This window comes from Battus philenor, unplaced genomic scaffold (genome assembly GCF_028537555.1).
Source record: "Battus philenor isolate CCGP_79_NKW_IND1 unplaced genomic scaffold, ilBatPhil1.0.hap1 SCAF_28, whole genome shotgun sequence".
Taxonomy (NCBI): Eukaryota; Metazoa; Arthropoda; class Insecta; order Lepidoptera; family Papilionidae; genus Battus; species Battus philenor.
Window position 1 is genome coordinate 11,584,498 of NW_027181691.1, and position 19,467 is coordinate 11,603,964.

The 19,467-nt window shown below is 41.6% G+C and overlaps 1 protein-coding gene across 2 annotated transcripts in view; it reads right to left on the reverse strand.

Annotated features, from left to right (window-relative positions):
• Rsod (Related to Sod) overlaps positions 1-19,467 on the reverse strand; it is a 30,516-nt gene that overhangs the window by 9,938 nt on the left and 1,111 nt on the right. Inside the window, exons 2-17 of one of the 2 annotated variants that reach the window (XM_068769319.1) lie at positions 17,655-18,543; positions 16,715-16,980; positions 14,494-14,680; positions 13,986-14,163; positions 12,462-12,676; positions 12,129-12,302; positions 11,741-11,912; positions 11,210-11,315; positions 10,615-10,766; positions 9,678-9,890; positions 9,061-9,195; positions 8,845-8,929; positions 8,238-8,427; positions 7,064-7,225; positions 5,049-5,170; positions 4,440-4,534 (exon numbers count right to left, since the gene is read on the reverse strand). In XM_068769319.1, the coding sequence (XP_068625420.1) occupies positions 4,440-4,534; positions 5,049-5,170; positions 7,064-7,225; positions 8,238-8,427; positions 8,845-8,929; positions 9,061-9,195; positions 9,678-9,890; positions 10,615-10,766; positions 11,210-11,315; positions 11,741-11,912; positions 12,129-12,302; positions 12,462-12,676; positions 13,986-14,163; positions 14,494-14,680; positions 16,715-16,980; positions 17,655-18,543 (3,341 nt within the window). Of the gene's footprint in view, positions 1-4,439; positions 4,535-5,048; positions 5,171-7,063; positions 7,226-8,237; positions 8,428-8,844; positions 8,930-9,060; positions 9,196-9,677; positions 9,891-10,614; positions 10,767-11,209; positions 11,316-11,740; positions 11,913-12,128; positions 12,303-12,461; positions 12,677-13,985; positions 14,164-14,493; positions 14,681-16,714; positions 16,981-17,654; positions 18,544-19,467 lie in introns of those variants that run through there. The other variant, XM_068769320.1, reaches the window with a different exon arrangement.

Below are 19,467 nucleotides of genomic sequence, written 5' to 3' on the forward strand. Positions count from 1 at the left end.
TACAGTGGTTTACAAATGAGTTACCAATTTCGTGAAACCTAGAGAAATGAATAATTAGCTTGTATATCTACAGCTGCCCTTTCTCTACAAAGCTGACGGCTGCCAAAGAGTTTGCCAGTTTGCCAAAGTGTTTACGTGCATCGAAGGTATTGAACGTTGATTGTTAGCGTTTATGTTGCATATACATATGTCATTTTAATAAAGATGTACTCGCACAATGCGAGTGAAGATCGATCACGGTTAAAACTTTTTATACATTTTATATTTGATGTAGAATAAAAACAGCAGAAACACTTACATTAAATTAATTATTGCTATGCGTTATATATAACTACAGTTACTGATATACCTATTTATTGAAGGTTTGTACAAATTTGCAATATTTTTATTTATTTTCCATATATATAAATGAAATAAAAAAAACAAATACATATAACGTCGACAAACTGTATGCACAGTTTTTGACGAATATTGGCGCTCTTATAAACTTTTATTATAAGAAATTGATGATATATAAAAATGAATGTTTGTCTGTATGTCCTAATAGAATCGTTAACTATATTTAGCTCATGGGATGATCTTTAGCAAAGTTGTTGCACATGTGTCAACGAAGATTTCTTAGTTGATATGACTAATTTTTTCACAGATGACGCCACTGTCATTGCAATGAATTTCATATACTGTCCTTGACAGATCATACTGATATGAATTGAAACGAAAAGAGCGAACGAATAATGACAGTTAGAGTTGTAATAAAATAATTTATGTGAATTGTGAAATTCATGCTCGGCTCATATAATTAAAATGAAAAAAAAAAACTAAGTAAACTTTTTTGCGAATTATACGAGAACGAAGTCACGGGTCACAGCTAGTAATAAATAAAAGTGGATAGTCCACATAGCGCGCAGAACAAATGATCGCAAGAGCCTTAAGGCTCTGAAATGGACAGCACGGATTGACAAGCGCAGCGTGGGACGTCTGCCCATAAATAAACAAGCGACATCGTTCAAGTCATCGGAAGAAGCGAAACGCGGGCCGCTTCCGTCCCATTTGCAATCTATAGGCGAGGCCTATGCCCAGCAGTAGACGTGCTTTGGCGTAAATGATGATGATTTCTAAATACATAGAATTCTTTTATCACAGTTTCTCTAAAACCAAACTAGATGGCGCTAGTCAATAGCCTCAGACGTAGTACTGACTTATCGACGTTTTATTAGGTAATACTCGATCTAAAACAATAATTACATATCACAAAAATTGAATTTCTGTCTTCCTGGATCTTGAAGGACAGCCTACCATCGTCTGCAACGGTGATGATAAGAGAATGAACTATTAGTGATATACTTACAAACAAGTTAATTAAAGTGGGAGAAAAATATAATGCAGTGCGTACAAAATTAAAACAAGACATAACTCTTTTCAGATTTTTTCTTATTGTCATTTAACAAATTGCAAACTAAATTACCCCGTTGCATAACTTTTTGACATGCCATTATCGTAACATTAGAGAGTGGACCGGAATCGCCAGCGCTGCTGAGCTATTACGCAGAACCAAAAATAAGGAAGAGAGCAGGAAGCTGATAGCCAACCTCCACTAGTTGGAGAGGCACTTCAAGAAGAAGAAAAATGACATGCCACATAATTCGCTGACAAATTGATCTCTTATGAGGCCACTTAATTTTTTTTTTTGGCAACAATAGATTTTTGTCTTTAAAGTTAAAATCATCGTATCGATCGACATCATAATAATATAATCCGCATTTTATTAAAACTATACTGGAAACGAAATGAAGCTTAGCAAGTCATGGAGAAGGTCATTCTCAGAAGTTCTCTACGAGATCGATTTGATAATGAAGTGGTTATACACAGCTAGGGTCGCCGTAAGTCGCAGGGTTTGTGTCGTGGCAATCTTTTTTTTTATGGCCCCCGCTATTGGGGGCCTCTCGTACCCCTAACTTTTGGGGATTAGGGACTTTATTGTTCAATAATCTTTTTTTTCATTCTTTTCTTTATTAATACACTCTCTTTCACGCGTCACAATATCTTTCATTCTTTACTTTTGTCCTGCACAATATCTTTCGTTTTGCTCTTTTATACCTTCTTTCTTTTCTCGCCTTTCTTCCATCATATTCTTACTCTAAGGTGGCTAGGTACATTTCATTTATTTTTATTCTTTAATTTTATCTTACATTTAATTTATCTTTATTTACACATTTATTTTACTTTATTAATTCTTTATTACACATTTCTTTTTCTATTTCTTATTATTAATTAACAATTTATTTTGTGCAGAGTTTATTAAGTACCTTATTCGATACAGTTTTATTTCTTTCCACCGTATCACTCGCCACCCCACGAGCAAAACATAGGAATGATGGGCGAAGGTTGTCGTCGCCCCTTATAACGGTGACGATCTTTGCGGCTAGGCCTTGAGCGGACGTTCATCAGCTAAAAATAATAAGAATAAATCCGTAGACCAGTGATTCCCAAAGTGGTCTATATCGACCCCTAGGGGTCTATGACAACCTGCAAGGGGTCTACGTCAGCGAAAAAAAATTTGGGCGTCCATGAAATGAAAATGGGGGTCCATGATAGTGGATTAGCCGAGGAGATTTAAGATTAACCCATACAAAATTGACACCAAATGTTCTTAATTTATAATTAAAGCGTCATGTTCATCCTTCTCACTAAAAATATCGACTTATTGCTTATGTTATTTTATTTATAGTTTATTTTATGTTTATTTAATGTTACGTACATTTTACATAACAGATACAAAATTTTATTTTGAGTAATTTTAATTTAAATTCAATTAATAAATGTATAAATTAACATGTATTTTATCTTTAAGTTTTTAACATTAAACTTCACTACAGTTAGAAATTTACAGGAAATCAATATCAGGTAAGTAGGGGGTCTACCCAACACGGAAAAACATGGCAAGGGGTCTACGACACAAAAAAGTTTGGGGAACTCTGCCGTAGACGAACGAGAGTAAACAAAATAGCGAAATAAGAAATTTCAGTTGCATTGGTCGGGCCACTGAGATATCCTCTATGGCTTTAGACTTCTTGAGTTAAACACGAGCTGGTAAGCGCAGCGTTGAACGTCCACCCCCGAAGTGAACAGATTGTGTCGTTAGGGGCACCGGACAATGCTCAATGCGCGCCGCTTACAAAAGGTTCGATTGAAAATGTAGGTGGACGTAGAAATGATGACGAATGAAAATTTTGATAACAGACTCTATATCTATGTGTGCAGTTATGGTAGCAAAATATCCAACAATACAATTGCCAAAGCTTATTCTTTCAAATATAATTAATAGTTAAATTGATTTAATATAATTATTTGTTTTATCTTCATTAAAAAACCAAAGTCGATGTTGAAAGACTACAATGTTCATATTCCACGTGGCGACCACGCCCGTGCGCTGCAGAGTGCACATCGTGCCGTAGTGCAAGCTTCGATCGGCGCCGCGCCGCGCCCGCGCGACAGAGATGGCGCGTCCTTTATGCCACCTGTAACATCACACGGCGTCAGCAAATATATCATACATAAACCGACAGTGCCTAGCGCCGAAAAATCTGTCACCACTGGTTTATTAAATATAACGTACGTACACGTGTTTAATCTTGATTGTCGTAGAAATGGAGCTTATACGAATACGTAGGTATTTGAAGCTGCAACGAATACACCTGGATCACTCCGTGAAGATCAGCTGAAGCGCGGAGATGTCGGCTCGATTCTTGCCAAGGATAATATCACTCACAACGTGAATAGACGGCCTTTTTAAAGTTGTTCCAAAACAATAAAGGCAGGCCGCTTCCTACTGGTATTTTTGGAACTCTAAATATTTACTTTGAATATTCTTATATAATATGTTTAAACAGAAAAGAATTTTTTTTCTTATATTCTCCGGAAACGTGTTCACGCAGCCTCAAAGGTTCCTGCCCGGGGAGAAAAATTTCTCCCTTTTTTCCAAGGAAGGTTGTGCTGATACCGTGCACAACTCGACCATCAAAAATGGTCATCTTATAACCCTATCGGCCGCTTATGCGGTTTGACAGCGCTGTGTTACGCTGGAGCATCTTCTCCAGAGAGGTCTATTTCTTCATGACTCCATCTCTGTTGTGCAAAGTTAAACGCCGGCGAGGAATGTTCCTTACTTCATTAGGTTACCACGCCACAGCAACTCCGCTCTCCTCATCCTCACCCCTTCCGAACTACTTCAAGGAGTAAAAATAACAAACCGGTATTTCACTTGGATGGTGTAATCAAAATGAAATACTCAATACGTTTCAATTTGTGTGTTTTTTTTAAGGTTTTCCAAGCGTGTTTACACGGAATAAGATAGAACATGACGAGGGTATAAGATAAAACAGTTTGTAACAAAGTGATATTTAATTTGACAATTTTAATTTACAATAACATTTTTCAGTCTACACAAGAAGTTGCTTCACAATGAATGCGGACCAGAGCAGAGCGGGCCACGCCGCGCGCGCCGCGACCGCCTGCGACCCGAAGAACGAGCTCCCTGCGCAAAGGACACGGACATTGTAAAGCTAAAATATACAAAACTACAGCGTTGTTATAAGCAAACAGGTTCTTGTTAAAGTCATCGGAAGACGCGCTTCCCGCCGCTCCTTTTGCAAGTCTGCGCAGAGGCCTGTGTCCAACTGTGGACCTCCTGCGGCTCAAATGACGATATTGATGAAGCAACATCGAATTGTTCCTCGGGTGCTTTATAGTTCTCATTTAAAATAAAATAAAAAATACCCAATTATTGTAGGAAACCTAACATTTTATTTGAGTTCCGTTATGAAATCTAGAGGTTTTTACAAGACGCTTCTTACGCTAACTTAAATCGTGTAACTTATGACTGAAACCACTTGTATTGATAAATGCATCTTATGACTGAATGCCAGATATTTGTCCGAGATTTTTCTTTTGATCCCAAAAAAAGATGAGCCTCATATTCAAACTTAATGGGGGCGGCATATTCGGAGGGCTGTGTCCGGTGCTCTGGATGAAAAAAAAACCAAACTTACGTTTCCTGTCATTGGGGTCGGTGACTCCGCACTGGCGGTACGATGTGGTGCGCTTGCGCTTGCTGTTCACGTAGCCCGGGATGAAGATGCTGGGCGAGTCCAAGCGCCCGGACGCTAGTAGTCTGCCCAAAACAATAAGACATTTTAATAACATAGTATTTATGCGACATAATTTACATCTTATATGATATATATAAACACGTAACACCTAAACTTCATCTTCAAAAAGTTTACAGATCCTTCGCGGATCCGAGTAGTGTATATAATAAAGAATCCACGAAAAATCCACGATATATCTCAGACATTCCTTTCCTTTGTTTAAAATCTAAATTTGTCCAAAAAAGTAAACGCGTTCAATAGTTGATCAAAACGTGTGTTGAATTTTTGATTTAAAACTCATAAATATTTTATTTGATGATACAATTTGACCTAAAAATTAAACTTCTTAAGCAAGGAGAAATATATCTAATTTCTAACAATGTAGTAATTATGAACAAAAAAATCACATAAATTAATCTGGATTTTTTTGGTAAACTATTATAATAATTGCTTTATAATATATAATGGCAGTATATATTTTATATTGTCATATACCGGTTGTCATGGTTTCCCATGATACTATTTCATCCTGTAACGCGTGAGGCAGTGGTGGCGCACATGACGTGACATTGTTTTAAAAAGAATTGACTTTAAAAAGAAGGGTCGTAACCTGTTGGCGCAAAAATCGTCATAACTACACCAATACATCACTTTGCGTCGTGGTAACGTTCCAAAAAAACACGACGCAAATTGAAACGCCGCAAATGAATTAAGATTTTCTATAGCAAACCATGTAAAGATCGAAGACAGGTTTCAGGGTCACGAAAATAGTACTTTTTAGAAAAGAAAATTGAACAAAGTAAACATTTAAAAAACAAAAATAATACAACTCTGCCAATAAATAAATTGGAATAATATTTACCTTTTTTGTAACAAGAAACAACACGTAAAAACGTATATAAATTTGTTATTCTCTTTTAAAAAAGCACAACACAATACTTTACAATACACTACGTAATTGAAACTGAACTCTAAAATTAGCAAAACAAAGTAAAAATAATACTGTATTCAAATTGCGTTGTTTTTAGTTAGAAATGGAATTTCCGAGTTTTGATGGCATGGCGCAATTAGAAACAAGTGTTGCCATCTTTTGGAAAAAAAGAAAATTATTTAAAAAAAAATAAAGACTTGAACCCAAAACAATGCACCCTCGAAAATCTAACGACGCACAGTGAAAATTAGTGCTAATTAAGTAGCGACGCAACTTCGAAAACAACGCAAAACGAAACGACGCAAAGCGAGGTATTGGTGTATCTAATAACGTATTATGTACATGGCGTAGTATATATATAAATATCTATATATCATATAATATCCTCCTAATTAAGTATATGTTTGTAAGTAACTATATATGTAATAATAACAAGCATAGAATTTATATAGATACCATACGTTTGTATAACCACTTTTATATAACAATTGGTCACCTGCCCGCGGATTGTCTCCGTACCACCTCGGCTCGACTGATGGAAATGCTTGGAGGCATTAAGCTCGTCTTTATAGTTTGTAAAAAAAGTGAATAAATAAATAGAAAAATATAATAATGATAAATATAATAATAAATCTCCACGAAAAAACATCGAATATTTAATAACCACCGCTGTGTTACATACTTTTTATTTTTCATTATTAAAAGTTTTGAATAAATAGTAACAGTATCGTTCCATCTGATTCAATCTCATTGACTGGTTTAGGCACGGGAATAAAAATTAACTAATATGCTAATTAACGACGGTTGTATATTTTGAGTAGGTCATGAGAAAGAAAGACGACTATATGGCAAGGTCACTCAACTGTACACTGGACTGGTCAAGTAAGAGTCCTTGCGGAACAGGCCGTGTGACTACTCCGTACGACCACTCCCGCACTGCTAGAACTGCGTGATGAGGAAGAGGTAAATTAGCCGGTGCCAATACCTAGTGAAGTCTAGCTCGAGGCGGTTGGCGTCGGGCCCGGCGAAGTGCAGCAGCACCTGCACGCAGGCGCCGTGGTGCAGCGTGCGCGTGCGCCGCGAGTCCACGCCCACCATCCACGGCGGCACGCCCATTATAGATCGCACCTCCTCCAGGAACAGCCCGCTGTTGATCACCGACAATTTTACTATGACCCTAACCCCTCACTTGAGACCAATCGAAAGCTAGGAATATTAATTTTTATTTATTTATTCAATTTTAAAATTATATAAACATATACTATGCCAAATTAATTGCGTAAATGTGGCAAAAAACAACGCGCAGGAGTATGCGTGCGTCACCTAATTAGTAAAAATAGTTTAAAAGGTACAGCATTTAATATAGAATAAAAAGCAAAAAAACCGCAGCTGGTAAAAATTTCACTGCCAAGATATTGAATTTTAATTAAAGCCATTTGCTATAAACCTGCGCAGCTGTGTGGGACCTGCTTGCTGCTATTCAGACATTACAATGTTGCTTTGATAAAAAATAACTTAATTGTTTAACAAAAATACATAATAATAAAAACCCTCTGCGATTAAAAAGCGGATACAAAAGTATAAGAACACACATTATGTTTAAGTTGACCGCATTATTTTATAACGTAACTGTATTAGTGAAAGCAAGTCACCTTAGTTGTTTGTTACTATTTTTTTATTGTTAAGAAATAATTAAGGTGTTCTGTCTATTATTTACAATCAAACTAAATTGAAAATTGATATGAACTCTTCGTTATTTTAACAGGTGGTGCAAAAATTATGTCATAATATGAAGCGGCAGCCATTCTTTTGTTAATTAAAAAAGAGCTCTGTTGTTGAAATGAAAGATTGATAACATTAGATGTAAAAAATTATATCGTTCAAGTGAGCACCCTGCAAGTTGATGTGTAATTACGCTCGTTTTACAGCATTTTGAATGAATGCACTCAAAGCTACTGGCTCCAAATTGGCGATATCTACTTCAGTGTCAGCTTTTAAGAGTTGTAAGTTTTATTACGATAAACGCTTGATTGTTCTTGCACACGGGGCACGTGTGCACACCTATATAACGGGGGCGGGTGCAGACTCTGCGTGTTTGACGAACAACTGTAATAGTAATGTTATAGTGTAGCAAAACTAGAGGCTGGTGGTGTACGCACAGCACAAATCTGGGGGGCCGCATGATGTTGACGTATTTGATAATGTCCTTGTCGGGCTGTATGTTAGCGCAGGCGAAGCGCTCGCTGCTCCGGTCCGGACCAAAGATCACGATGGAGCGCCCCATGGCCGACACCGTGCCCTCCAGCGGGAAGTTGCTGTCCATGAACATCTGCCGCTCGCCGCCGATCGCTGCGCACAGAGCTCCTGCTCATTAACTGCTCGTCTTGCACAAACAGTGGTTCGAAAACATTAAGAAATAAAAAAAGTGTTTATTTGATTATAATTTGTAACAAATTGAAATACAATCGCGAAAACACGCGCTCTGCGAGCCTTTCATCGTCTGAATGTCAGCCGGTAGACATCATCTACGAGGCACAGGCCTCCCCCAAAGACGGCCAAGATAACCAATCTCCCGTTTTCCGCATCGTTTACTTAACTTTCAACTTAAGTACATCGTCAGTCAATCTGGTTATATCACTTAGTACCTCATGATCATTCCTCACATATTCTATTACTCCAAAGTTCAAGTACGTTCAAGAGAGCTAGACGCTATTTCTGCAGATTTCGGAGGAATGATCGCGTGGGAGAAGCGCGTCGCCGACTTACTGAGCGTGCCGAGGCGGGCGGTGAGGTCGCCCACGTCGCAGCGCAGCGGGTTGTCTGCGCCGCACTCCGCGCTGTACAGGTCATGCTGGAACACAACACCTTTATTGCAATTGGGGGCCGACAAATATTTCTCCAAGCACACTGTGTGAACTACCCCACCCAAAAGTCATTTCGAGAAATAATGTAAACTTTCCAAAGCTTCGAACACAAACTTACATTGAGAGGGTCCGCCAGCTGCGTGAAGTAGGGGTTCCAGCGGTAGCCGCCCGCCACGCATCGGGTGTTGGTGACCTTCACGGCCGCGTCCACGCCCACCGGATTCACGAAGATCTCCCACTTGTGGTCATGCGTCTGTTGACAAACAATGTTTAACTAATAATACCACAGAATAATTTACACAGAATATTTCTACGTATTGTTCAGGAATCCTTGTTGTTGGAAGCAGCGGTGCTATACTTCACAGACAATATATCTTATCAGTAGCCCACGAGTCTAGGTGGAATCCGTTAAGAAAAATAGAAGAACGAGGAAATTTCAAATAGAAGCGACGTCAATGCATATATAGAAACATATTAAGACGAAGAACTTTAAAGAAAACCGCGTGAAAAGGAGCTTATGTGCTTCGCTTGTGACAATTTTAATAAAAATTACATAAAACATATAGTCTAAGAAGACGCAGCTGGTGACACTAAGTTCCTTGATGTTCCAGAAGTGTCTTTTATGAGGTCACCAGAATAAAAGGTGGCCGTGGCCATAGGTTACCCTAGGCTCACAGACCTGTGAAGAATCGACAGGAAAGAAGATATACGATGAGAGTTCCAAGTGGTACCCACCAGGTTGCGGTCCCGCGCGCCGGGATAGCGCAGCTTGACCTCGAGCACGGTGTCGCTGGCGCTGCCGTCGTTGTGTATGAGCTGCGTCATGCGCACGTAGCCCCACGCGAAGCCGCCGGGGTGGTGGAACGACGCGATGCCGCGGATCTCGCGCGCCTCCGACGGGCTGTAGCCGCGCTCCACGCTCGAGCACGCCCAGCGCCGCTTCCGCTCCTGCAACCATTCGTTCATCCATTAAACAACGTTGACACACATAGTTAAGTTCTGTAGCCATTAAGCAATTTTAATAACAGGCACAGAAACACGTCACTCAATAAATCCCCAGTCGGGCTGTGTTACAAATAATTGATAGACTGTGTAGGTACTACAGTGTTAACGCGACGCTCGCGCTGTTTTTTCTTCACTCCCCACTTCGCCGCGCTTTAGTAAGGCGCGGTACAGCGGTTCCAGTTGCACTATTACTTAACAGCACGTGCGAATTTCATAGATTTATGACTGATAAGTTTCTGTTATTTTAGTATTTCCAAGTAAAGTGATTTTAAATAATCAATACAAAGTAATTGTATATGTTAAAGAAAAGCTCTGTTAATGGTTATTTTAAACTTAGAAACAATGAGACAGACATCAATAGCTCTCTTTTAGAACACTAAATATTTCTTCAGAATAAAAAAAAAAACATTTTTTTTACACTTCTAGGTCACAGTTAATGCATTCATTATTAACACTTTATAAAACGCTGGATCAAAATGCGACACCTGCGCAACGCCTGTAAAGATCTTCTGTTCCTGAAATATATACCGCGAATTTTCAAAAGATGAGTTTGGATTTTGAAAGTATTAATTAATTTTTAACTTCCATTTGTAGGATTTTCTAACTTTATGCAACCTCAACCTTCTTTTATTTTGCCTAAAAATTTACCCGGCTCTGAGGGACTCACTTTTTGGTAGACCACGACCGACCGCCCCAAGATGCTGTATGGGCCAAACAACGACATCTGCGTCTCGTTGTAGAAAGTGTTGAAGCTCTTGAAGTCGTCCATCAGCCCGTACTTGACCCCGAGGTCGCCCAGCACGTACTGGTCCGCCGTGCCTGCAACATGTCCACGACGCTGTCAAGTGCACGACCGCTGGTGTAAGCATTCCACCACGAATATCACCCGACGGGAACGTGCTAGCGGTTAGATCATAAACATTAACCTACGATTATAATGCACAAAAGAACATAGGTAACGTGCAGGAATTGGCTTGAGATGTCTCTAAAAAACAGAGGTTTCCTTTGACATTGATACTTTTAGCTCGCCGACCTCCTGTTCCAGCCAGTTCAATTTAGATGAAACTGCACAAAGCCTAAATCGGCTAGCAGCACAACTACAAACATGCAACATGTTACATTGCTACTAAAAATTACCTAATCGTGCCACAATTTATCTATTTCTTTTATTTGTATAACATAAATCTGTCCAGAATGAACAGGAAGATAGTCTCCACAATTTTTTTAATTTTCAGCGCAGCCTGATATTAAAATATAGTAACCTTTCATCGGGGGAGGAGTGAGGGATTTGTTCACATGGAACGGGTTGTACGCGTCGTAAAGAGTAGTTCTCTCGCACGGGAACTCCAGCTCCCTCTCAACTGGAACCTGTAGTTCAAGCAACAAAATTAAGCAAAACGGCTTTGTTTGATGCAACGCACAAAGAAGCTAATAAAATAATTTGGATTGTGTATTTTGTTTTTTTTTTCCGTCATATCCGCTGGAGCGTCATGCTCTGCTTCAGCAGCAGTGACCTCTTTCCAATTACATCTTATCGTAGTTTCGATATTATCAGTTTTTCTCCTACATAGTAAAACGTCTAAATAATTAATATTGGCATACGTCATTAGGATTCCAAAGGCGCTGAAGCTAGAATACAATCAAGTCAATCTTTAAAATGTTACAAAGTCACGTCTAAAGTGACATAAAGATAGAGTGGTTTTATAAGAAGTTACCAGTCCAGAAGCTATAAACACTTTTGTTTTCAGTTGAAATAAGGTGTAAAGTGTATCATTTGTAACGGAGAGGCTGACCTCGTGCAGCTTATAGTCGTGCGCCTGCTGCAGCGCGGAGAGCTGCACCTGCACGTTGGTGACGTCATAGGGCGACTGCTGCAGCAGCTCGATGCGGCCGGCGGGCGCGTCGCGCTGCCCGTTGCCGAACCAGTCGCGCACCACCGCCTTGCGCCGGTGCAGGCCCGTGATTCTGTTCGCAACGTACGAGCGTCAAAAGTGCACCGGACAAATAATTACACTTCGGTTCCTAGTCCTCAACCCGGGCCTCTTCGCCGGGCCTTTGTGCTGCACACGTTGCTTTATCACCAATTTATATTTACTTATCTCCAAGCAGATGTTCAGGCAGCTATCATTCTTTTCTGTAAAAAATATAGCGGTGTAAATATTAGAGTAATGTAGTACTAACAGCGAGCAGGCCATCCGCTCGCCCCTGGCGACGGGGCCGTGGTCGTCGTATATGAGCAGCGAGCGCCGCAGCACCGACAGCCTGCCGGCCAGCGGCAGCGACGAGTCCGTGAACAGCCGGCGCGTGAGCCGCGCGCCGTCGCGCTTCTTGCCCGCCACCGCCAGCGTGCCGTGCCTGCGCGGACCACGCCCACTCTATTAGCAATCTTACCTAATAAGAAGTTCTTCCACAACAGTTTTACGTAATTATAAATTATGTAATATATATAAAGTGCTTGAAGTTCTCGTCAATTTGACGATATTTTTCCTCGCTCTAAAATCTATATATTTTCACCTGGTGGTGAGATCGCCCAGCCGGCAGAGAGCGAGCCCGGGGCGGCAGTAGCGGTCGGGGTGGCGCGCGTCCACGTCCAGCTGGGCCGGGTCGAACACGCGGCCGGCGCTGAGGCAGCGGCCCGTCCAGTTGTAGTAGTCGCCGCCCGGCGGCTGCTCGTGCACCGCCCACCGGTGCTCGAACGTGTTGTTCACGTTGGAGCCGTCCGCGTGCACCTGCCGCGCCGCGCATGCGTATACAATCCGATGACATTGTCATCGTGATAACAACCGAGGTGTCAAAAAGATAGTTAGAGGTCACACTGGACAATGTTACCTTCATTGTAAGTATATTATCAGTTCGAACAGTATGAATAGGGCGAAGATTATGTCGAAGCATTAGTAGATAGGGCATGAGGTGAGCAATGTTTTATGTAATTTGCATTTCATCGTCATCTCAGCCGGTGGAAGCCCACTTGCGCTGCCCGCGTCCAGGGAATTCCCACCACCTTCCCTGCGTCTATCGGACACCCTCACTGCAAAAGGGCAATGAGCAATTCTTCGTGCTACGTTAGCGATCTTGTCCTTCTGCGGATGTCCTCATTTCCTAGCCTTCGTCATTGCTCCCTTGGTGACCTTGAACCATCTTATAACGCCCATCGTAAACGACAAAATCTCAAATCCATTAAACATCAGACACACACTGGTCAAAACTAAAAAAGTAGCTTACTTTGTGCCAACGTATACGTAATTACACAAAAATACTTTTGTCTCTGATGATCTCAGCAAAAGAATAACTGAATGACTGAATTTTTAATGCCCGAATCATTGTAACATTTTCTCGTTCGGTTTGTTGACCATTAATAATTAATTAAATTAACCACTTTTCTACGTCGACCCTAAAGTGTCCAGCTTGATAGAAACTCGTATCAATTGAAGCTCTGTAACCCAATCCTTCAACTTATAGGAAGACTAGCAACTCGACCGCTTATTTGTAATCTTCTCAAGTTTCTTCACACATAGTATATTCGTACGTGACTTCTCATCAAAATATACTAAAGTGCGTTATTTTAAAATTATTTCTCTAATTCATTTTGACGTAGTACACTCTACTCTCTTTTCACACGATTTTGAAATAACACGGTTCATCAATAAGACTAGTACAGATGTGTTGGTAGCTCGGTCTTCCAACGAGCGAAGTTCTTCGTTTGAATCAAGCTCGGCAGTTGTGCCGGACACACCTGACGGACCCACTGACGACAGCATATGTTTTGTATTTATGGACTGAATTATCAGGTCACACTAATTTCAATTTTTTTTTTGTTAGAAAAACTCATTGTTTTTTATATATTTGTGTAATTCAGACTTAATTATCACTTCTTTTGCACGTTTTTTGGGAAAATGAGTTTTTTAAAACAATGGAACATATCCCCAAATTAATCATACATCGCATATATATTTTTTATGCGAAAAATCTTGCGCGGTTTTCGAAGAAACGTATCTGCCACGTAAAGAAGGCGTTGTATTTTCACTCGCTAATACAAACCATGTTCTCAATAATGATCGTGGTATCTTCCCAAGGTTTGTCGAGCGGCTGCCGGAATATGACGCGCCCAACCAGCGGGTACCGGAAAATCACTTGAGCTGACGTCATCGGAACCTGGTACTCCGTGGAGTCCTCGTACAGTAGGATGGTGCCGCAGATTTCTTGCTTCGGTGGTGTCCTGGAAAAGCGATTCGTCATGGTTTGTGGTGCAATGGCCAAAATCGCCGAATGTTCCGCTAAACGCAACACTCCAGAACTACTGGGAAAATCAACAATTTATTTTTCTTCGTTCGTGCGTTAGGAGTGCCTTATGTATTCTGTGCCGGATTACATGTCATCATTGCCGTTTGTGTGCGGACGCGAGCTTAACGATTGGAGTCAAAAGGAAGTCGAAACGAAACGAAGCAAGTCAACTTCAATTTAAATGAACTACGGCCGATTACTTTGGACAGCACAGAGTCTGCTGTCAGCTGATAGACTTTAAGAGTTGTTCCTTCATGCACGTTACCTCTGGAGCACCAGCGGACGATGCACGACGCTGTGGCGGCCGTAGAGCGGCAGGTAGACATCCCAGTAGGCGCCGCTCAGCTCGCTGGCCAGCCCGGGCAGCAGGTAGCGGTGGTTGAGGTACTCAGTGCGCCCCTTGTACTTTCCCAGCAGCTGCCCTACTGGGTACTGGTCCATCGTACCCATACCTGTGGTTGTACAATGTTTTCTCTAAAGAAAATTTCAACAATTCCAAAGGCGCTTTGATCTGAGAATAGCCCACAACAATCTCAGTCGATTTTTTTGCGATCACTTATGAAGTAACTAAACATTAAGTGCAAGTGCCCTCACTGGCCTGGATATCTCGGGTTGGAATTTCACTAAACATTCCAAATGTCTAAACATCTATTACTTTTCACAAAAATTTGCATTTACAATATCGATTAAATGCGTTTACGTATGCGTCATGTATGGTATTGAACTGTAGCCGCATTGCCTCTCAAGAATTTATCATTGTACAAATTTAAATTTGAATTTGTAAAAAAAAATAGTTTTTAATTTATTTTAGATAATATTTTTAAATTATTAATAAAATTGTTGATGCTGTCGACTCAAACATTCCGGTCAGTTTGGCACTGTTGCATTACTAATATCGTTCGTCAAAACAATACAATGATCGTGTATCGCTCATCACGCTACCAACTCTTTCAAAATCTTCTCTGTCGCAATATTACGATTCAGAATGTCAGCGGCGTCCCAACAACTGGAGTCTTTATTTAAAAAACAAATCTCGGAAATAACCGAAAAGAACTGTGTTTAGGTTTTAGTACAAATTTCTCGTGACCACTGCGTACTGAACTTCCAAGATGTAGAAAAGGAATTTAGAGGCAACTATTGAACACAAACACGACGGCACGAGCATGTGATGACGTCACACGATCCATTGTACCGGCGCACAGCGCGGCAGCTTCCTGCGACGATCTCCGACACAAACACCTCTTCATTGTCTCGAGATAAACATCACACTGCGCCATACCGAGAAGCCAGCAGATGCGTGTTGATGCGATTTATTCTTGTTAAAGTTGCTGGCATTTACAGCTTGAGTTAGAGATGGCGGAGCGCTAGAGCTGAGGCGCTATAAACTTTTAACTGTTACTAAGTTCGAGGACTAAGACTCTGTCGTTACATTTGAAGTACAACCAAATTGAGAATTGCAACAGGTGAACTGTGGGAATAGCATACTCGCCTATGCGTGCCCATCTTGGATACGAACCCCTGCCGCCCTACTTAACTGGCCGTACTCATAATAACATGAATGTATTTCATAGCCTTCACTCTTTCTGCCGCAGGACGTCCACAACTGGACATAGGGCTCCCTCAGAGATTTCCGATAGGAACGGATGGAAGCGGCTCGCATTCAGTATTTTCCTTCGAACTTTACAAAATCACAAACCCACAACGCGGCCAACGACCTTGCCGGTCCTTTCTTTGCGCCCCATAACCTATAGGCCCCCTTGATCATGTGGCCTGCCGACTGCTACTTCAACTTGTGTATTCGCTGGGCTTTGTACGGAAGCAACGGTATTATCGTTCATCTACAGACCTCGACATTCTTGATTCGATTTCAGAGTAATCCCCAGCATAGCCGTCTGTATGGCTCGTTGTGCGAAAGCGGCCGATGAGGCTCAGAGTGAGAGGCCAAGGGCAGCCCGAAACCGGCTATCGTAGCGATCTTTGAGGAAGACCTTTACCCTACAGTACGCGGCTAAAAACAAGAAGAACCCACGTGGGTCACAGACTTAAGACTTAAAGCAGCGAAGGGTATTAAACGAGAATATAAATAGATTTATTTACAATTCACCATTAGGAAAATAGTAGTTAAATGCAGGAAGCAGTTGAGAGATATTTTTGCCTGATTTGCCTCACAATTATCAAAATAATAGAAACAATATAGACAAGTGACGACAGACGTTATTTGGCACGTACTCGAAATATTTGTTCGGCGGTGCATTAAACTCCCGGCATAACACGCTCGTTATAATTGCGACGAGAACTTGTTTAATATACCTTTCGTGAATTAAAAACAAATCCTGCCTCTCGGAGGAACTTCGCTCGCTTAAGGACTGTTTTGTGAGGGATTTCACTTTATGTGCGCTCTTTAGACCTTGTGTGATTTATTGTGTTTTGGACAAAGGGGACAATATGGGCTCTGCGAGTATTATGTAAATCATGAACAATCTTACCCGGAGGCGGCAGGTCATCCATGCTTATGCCAGTGGGATTGTACAGGTCCCCGGTGGTGTTGCAGACGGAGTGCACCAGGTGGGGACCGAGCAGGCGCGCTGGCACCTGGCGGATTTCATAGTTCAACATAGAGCCCACGAAGCGTAGGTTGGACTCGTACTCCTGGTCGGCAGCCCCCAGCTGGAAGTTGGACCACGTGGGGTCGAAGGGCGAGCGCTGCACAAAGTCCACCGTGCCACGCACGCCGTCCATGTTGATCAGCGCCCTGTGGGACGAGTGGCGTTAGTTAGTTGCAGGACGATGCCAGTGGTCTCTTGGCATATAATAAAACATGAACGTATATTCCATCACTACTTCCTAATGAGAACATAGCATAGACAATTGTTTCCCAATCCATAGTTGGTTGTGAGGTCTCACTCGAGGATCGGCTGCCAGTGTAAGCCGGCAAAATTCAGTCCTACATTAAAATAAAACACTACTTCAGCGAGCGGTACTCGATGGTTGTATTTCGAAAATTTGTCATTTTAAGATGCTATCTTAAAAATGTCAAATCTAACCTCGCAACAATTTCATTATACTTCGTACTACTTAAAGGATTTTGATTTTGCTCACAGATTACAGATAACTTTCATACGTGTATTAAAAATAAAACAAAGAAACAAAAACAAATCCTGGTCGTGGTAAATAACTAATTTTTCTATCTATCTGCGGCCAAAGGAACTACACAAACACTGCTATAGACAATGATGGACAAACATAGAAGACTGCTTTTGGAGAGAGAATATGTATTGTAAGTCTTGGAGGAAGCCATACTTTCATATTTTCGATACTGAATACGCCAGTTTTGCTTAATTTTAATAGTCGTATCTAGGAAGCTATGATTGACCCGACTAGTCTTTGGAGAGATAATGACAAGACTAAAGTTAAAGCAGTACTCACTTGCCGCTCTTTGGGTGCATGAGCCGCAGCTTGGCGCACGCGAGGAAGCTGTCCGCGTGGCTGCTGTCGTAGATGACGACGTAGAGGCTGCGGCGCGTCAGCTCCATGTCGCTGCGCAGCAGGTTCAGCACCTCGTCCTTGTAGAGAGTGCGCGTGCGCCGCACCGCGGGGTCGCCGGCCACGCGCACCGCGCCTAAACGCGCATCCAAGTCGCCCACGCTCATGCCGTCACCGCTGTTCTCCGGGTCGAACACCGCCTGCAGCACGTTGCAGTTGTCCTCGTAGTTGCCCTTGTCAGAGTCGAAAATATCCGTCACGAACAACTTCCAGCGATGCTGCGTGAACTCCACCTTTTCTGGGATGGCCTTCGTGTGGTACAGGTCCGCGATGAGGAAAGCATCGGACTCATCAAAATCTCTAGCAAATAACCAGCGGAACGTTAGTCCGCCGGCGATGGGTGATGAAAATCTCGCTTCAGCGTATTTTTCATACAGTTTCTCCGTGGACAGGATGGACGCACACACGACGCGGTCTCTTTCTGCAGTCTGCAGCACGATACTCTTTCCCCACAGACCCAGCGCGCCCGTTAGGCTATTTTTGCTTTCGAACTCAGCGTGGTCCTTTCCAGGGATTATTAAATATCCCAGCTCCTCAGTCAAATCGATCAGCTCGCGACCCAAGTTACTATCGGTACATCTGTCGTCGGACAGATCTTGGTAGTCGACGGGGAATTCGTGTATTGTCCACCTCCAGACTCCGTCAGGGTACTGCAGCGTGGGCTGCAGGTTGGTGCGGATGCTGATAAGCGTGTCATTCTTGTTGGAGAACTCGATCTCGCCGTGCAGGCCGTGCTGCGAGATGTATGCGCGCAGCACCAGGGCGCTGGACTCTGCACATAAAATTGAACTTGTTAACGTGACGGTAAATATATACGCTCGTCAACAATTTTCCAAACAATACCTAGTTTTGAAAGTACTAAAACAAAAAGATGCTTTTAAAATTCCATTAAAATAATTACCTTGTTTTAGAACAAATGAACGTCTGCTGCAAGCAGGTATTTCATTTATTTGTTTATTTATTTTGGGATTTCCCAGCAGATCATCAACTTACGTAGGTGTAGAATAACAAATAGTCATGTTTTGACGCACAACTTATTAAAAAATGTGCACAATATTAATGACATTGAAGCACCACACAAATAATAAAATCTTAATAGTGTTACACAAAAATCATGAAAGTAAAACCAGAATATAGTAGCCAAAATAACTAGATCATAATTTTGTAACCAGCGGGAATTACACTCAGGTTCAGACCTCAATAGGCACACCCGCTTCGTAGACTCAGTCGTAGTGGTGGTAATGCAAGGGGTTAATAATAATCAGCAAAATTTTAGTCGGCTGAAGCCCACCTCAGTTGACTTGGATAGACGAGGTACTCGGACGCTGTAAGAGGACTCATAAAGCCAGGAATTTCGACGACGATAGGGACATTATAGTCACAACCAAAGTTGAAGCTGCAAAGAATCTTAGAGATGAGCTCGTGCTTTAAAGCAGTAAAATAAGATAAAAAGTGCGCAAAATTCCCTCCGAGAGGACAAGTCTTTGAATAATTCTTGTGCGGTCGAATTCAAATTCAAACGCCCATTTGAATTCGAACGCTACTGTGTTATGGTCATGTAAACAGTAAATACTCTTTGTACACACGTGAATACACCTTCTTCGATCATTCTAAGCTATCGTATATAATCATCAAAGGAATTTTAGATACGTGCTTTGCGTTACATTCTTTAAAATGAAGAGACAGACCTCGTCTT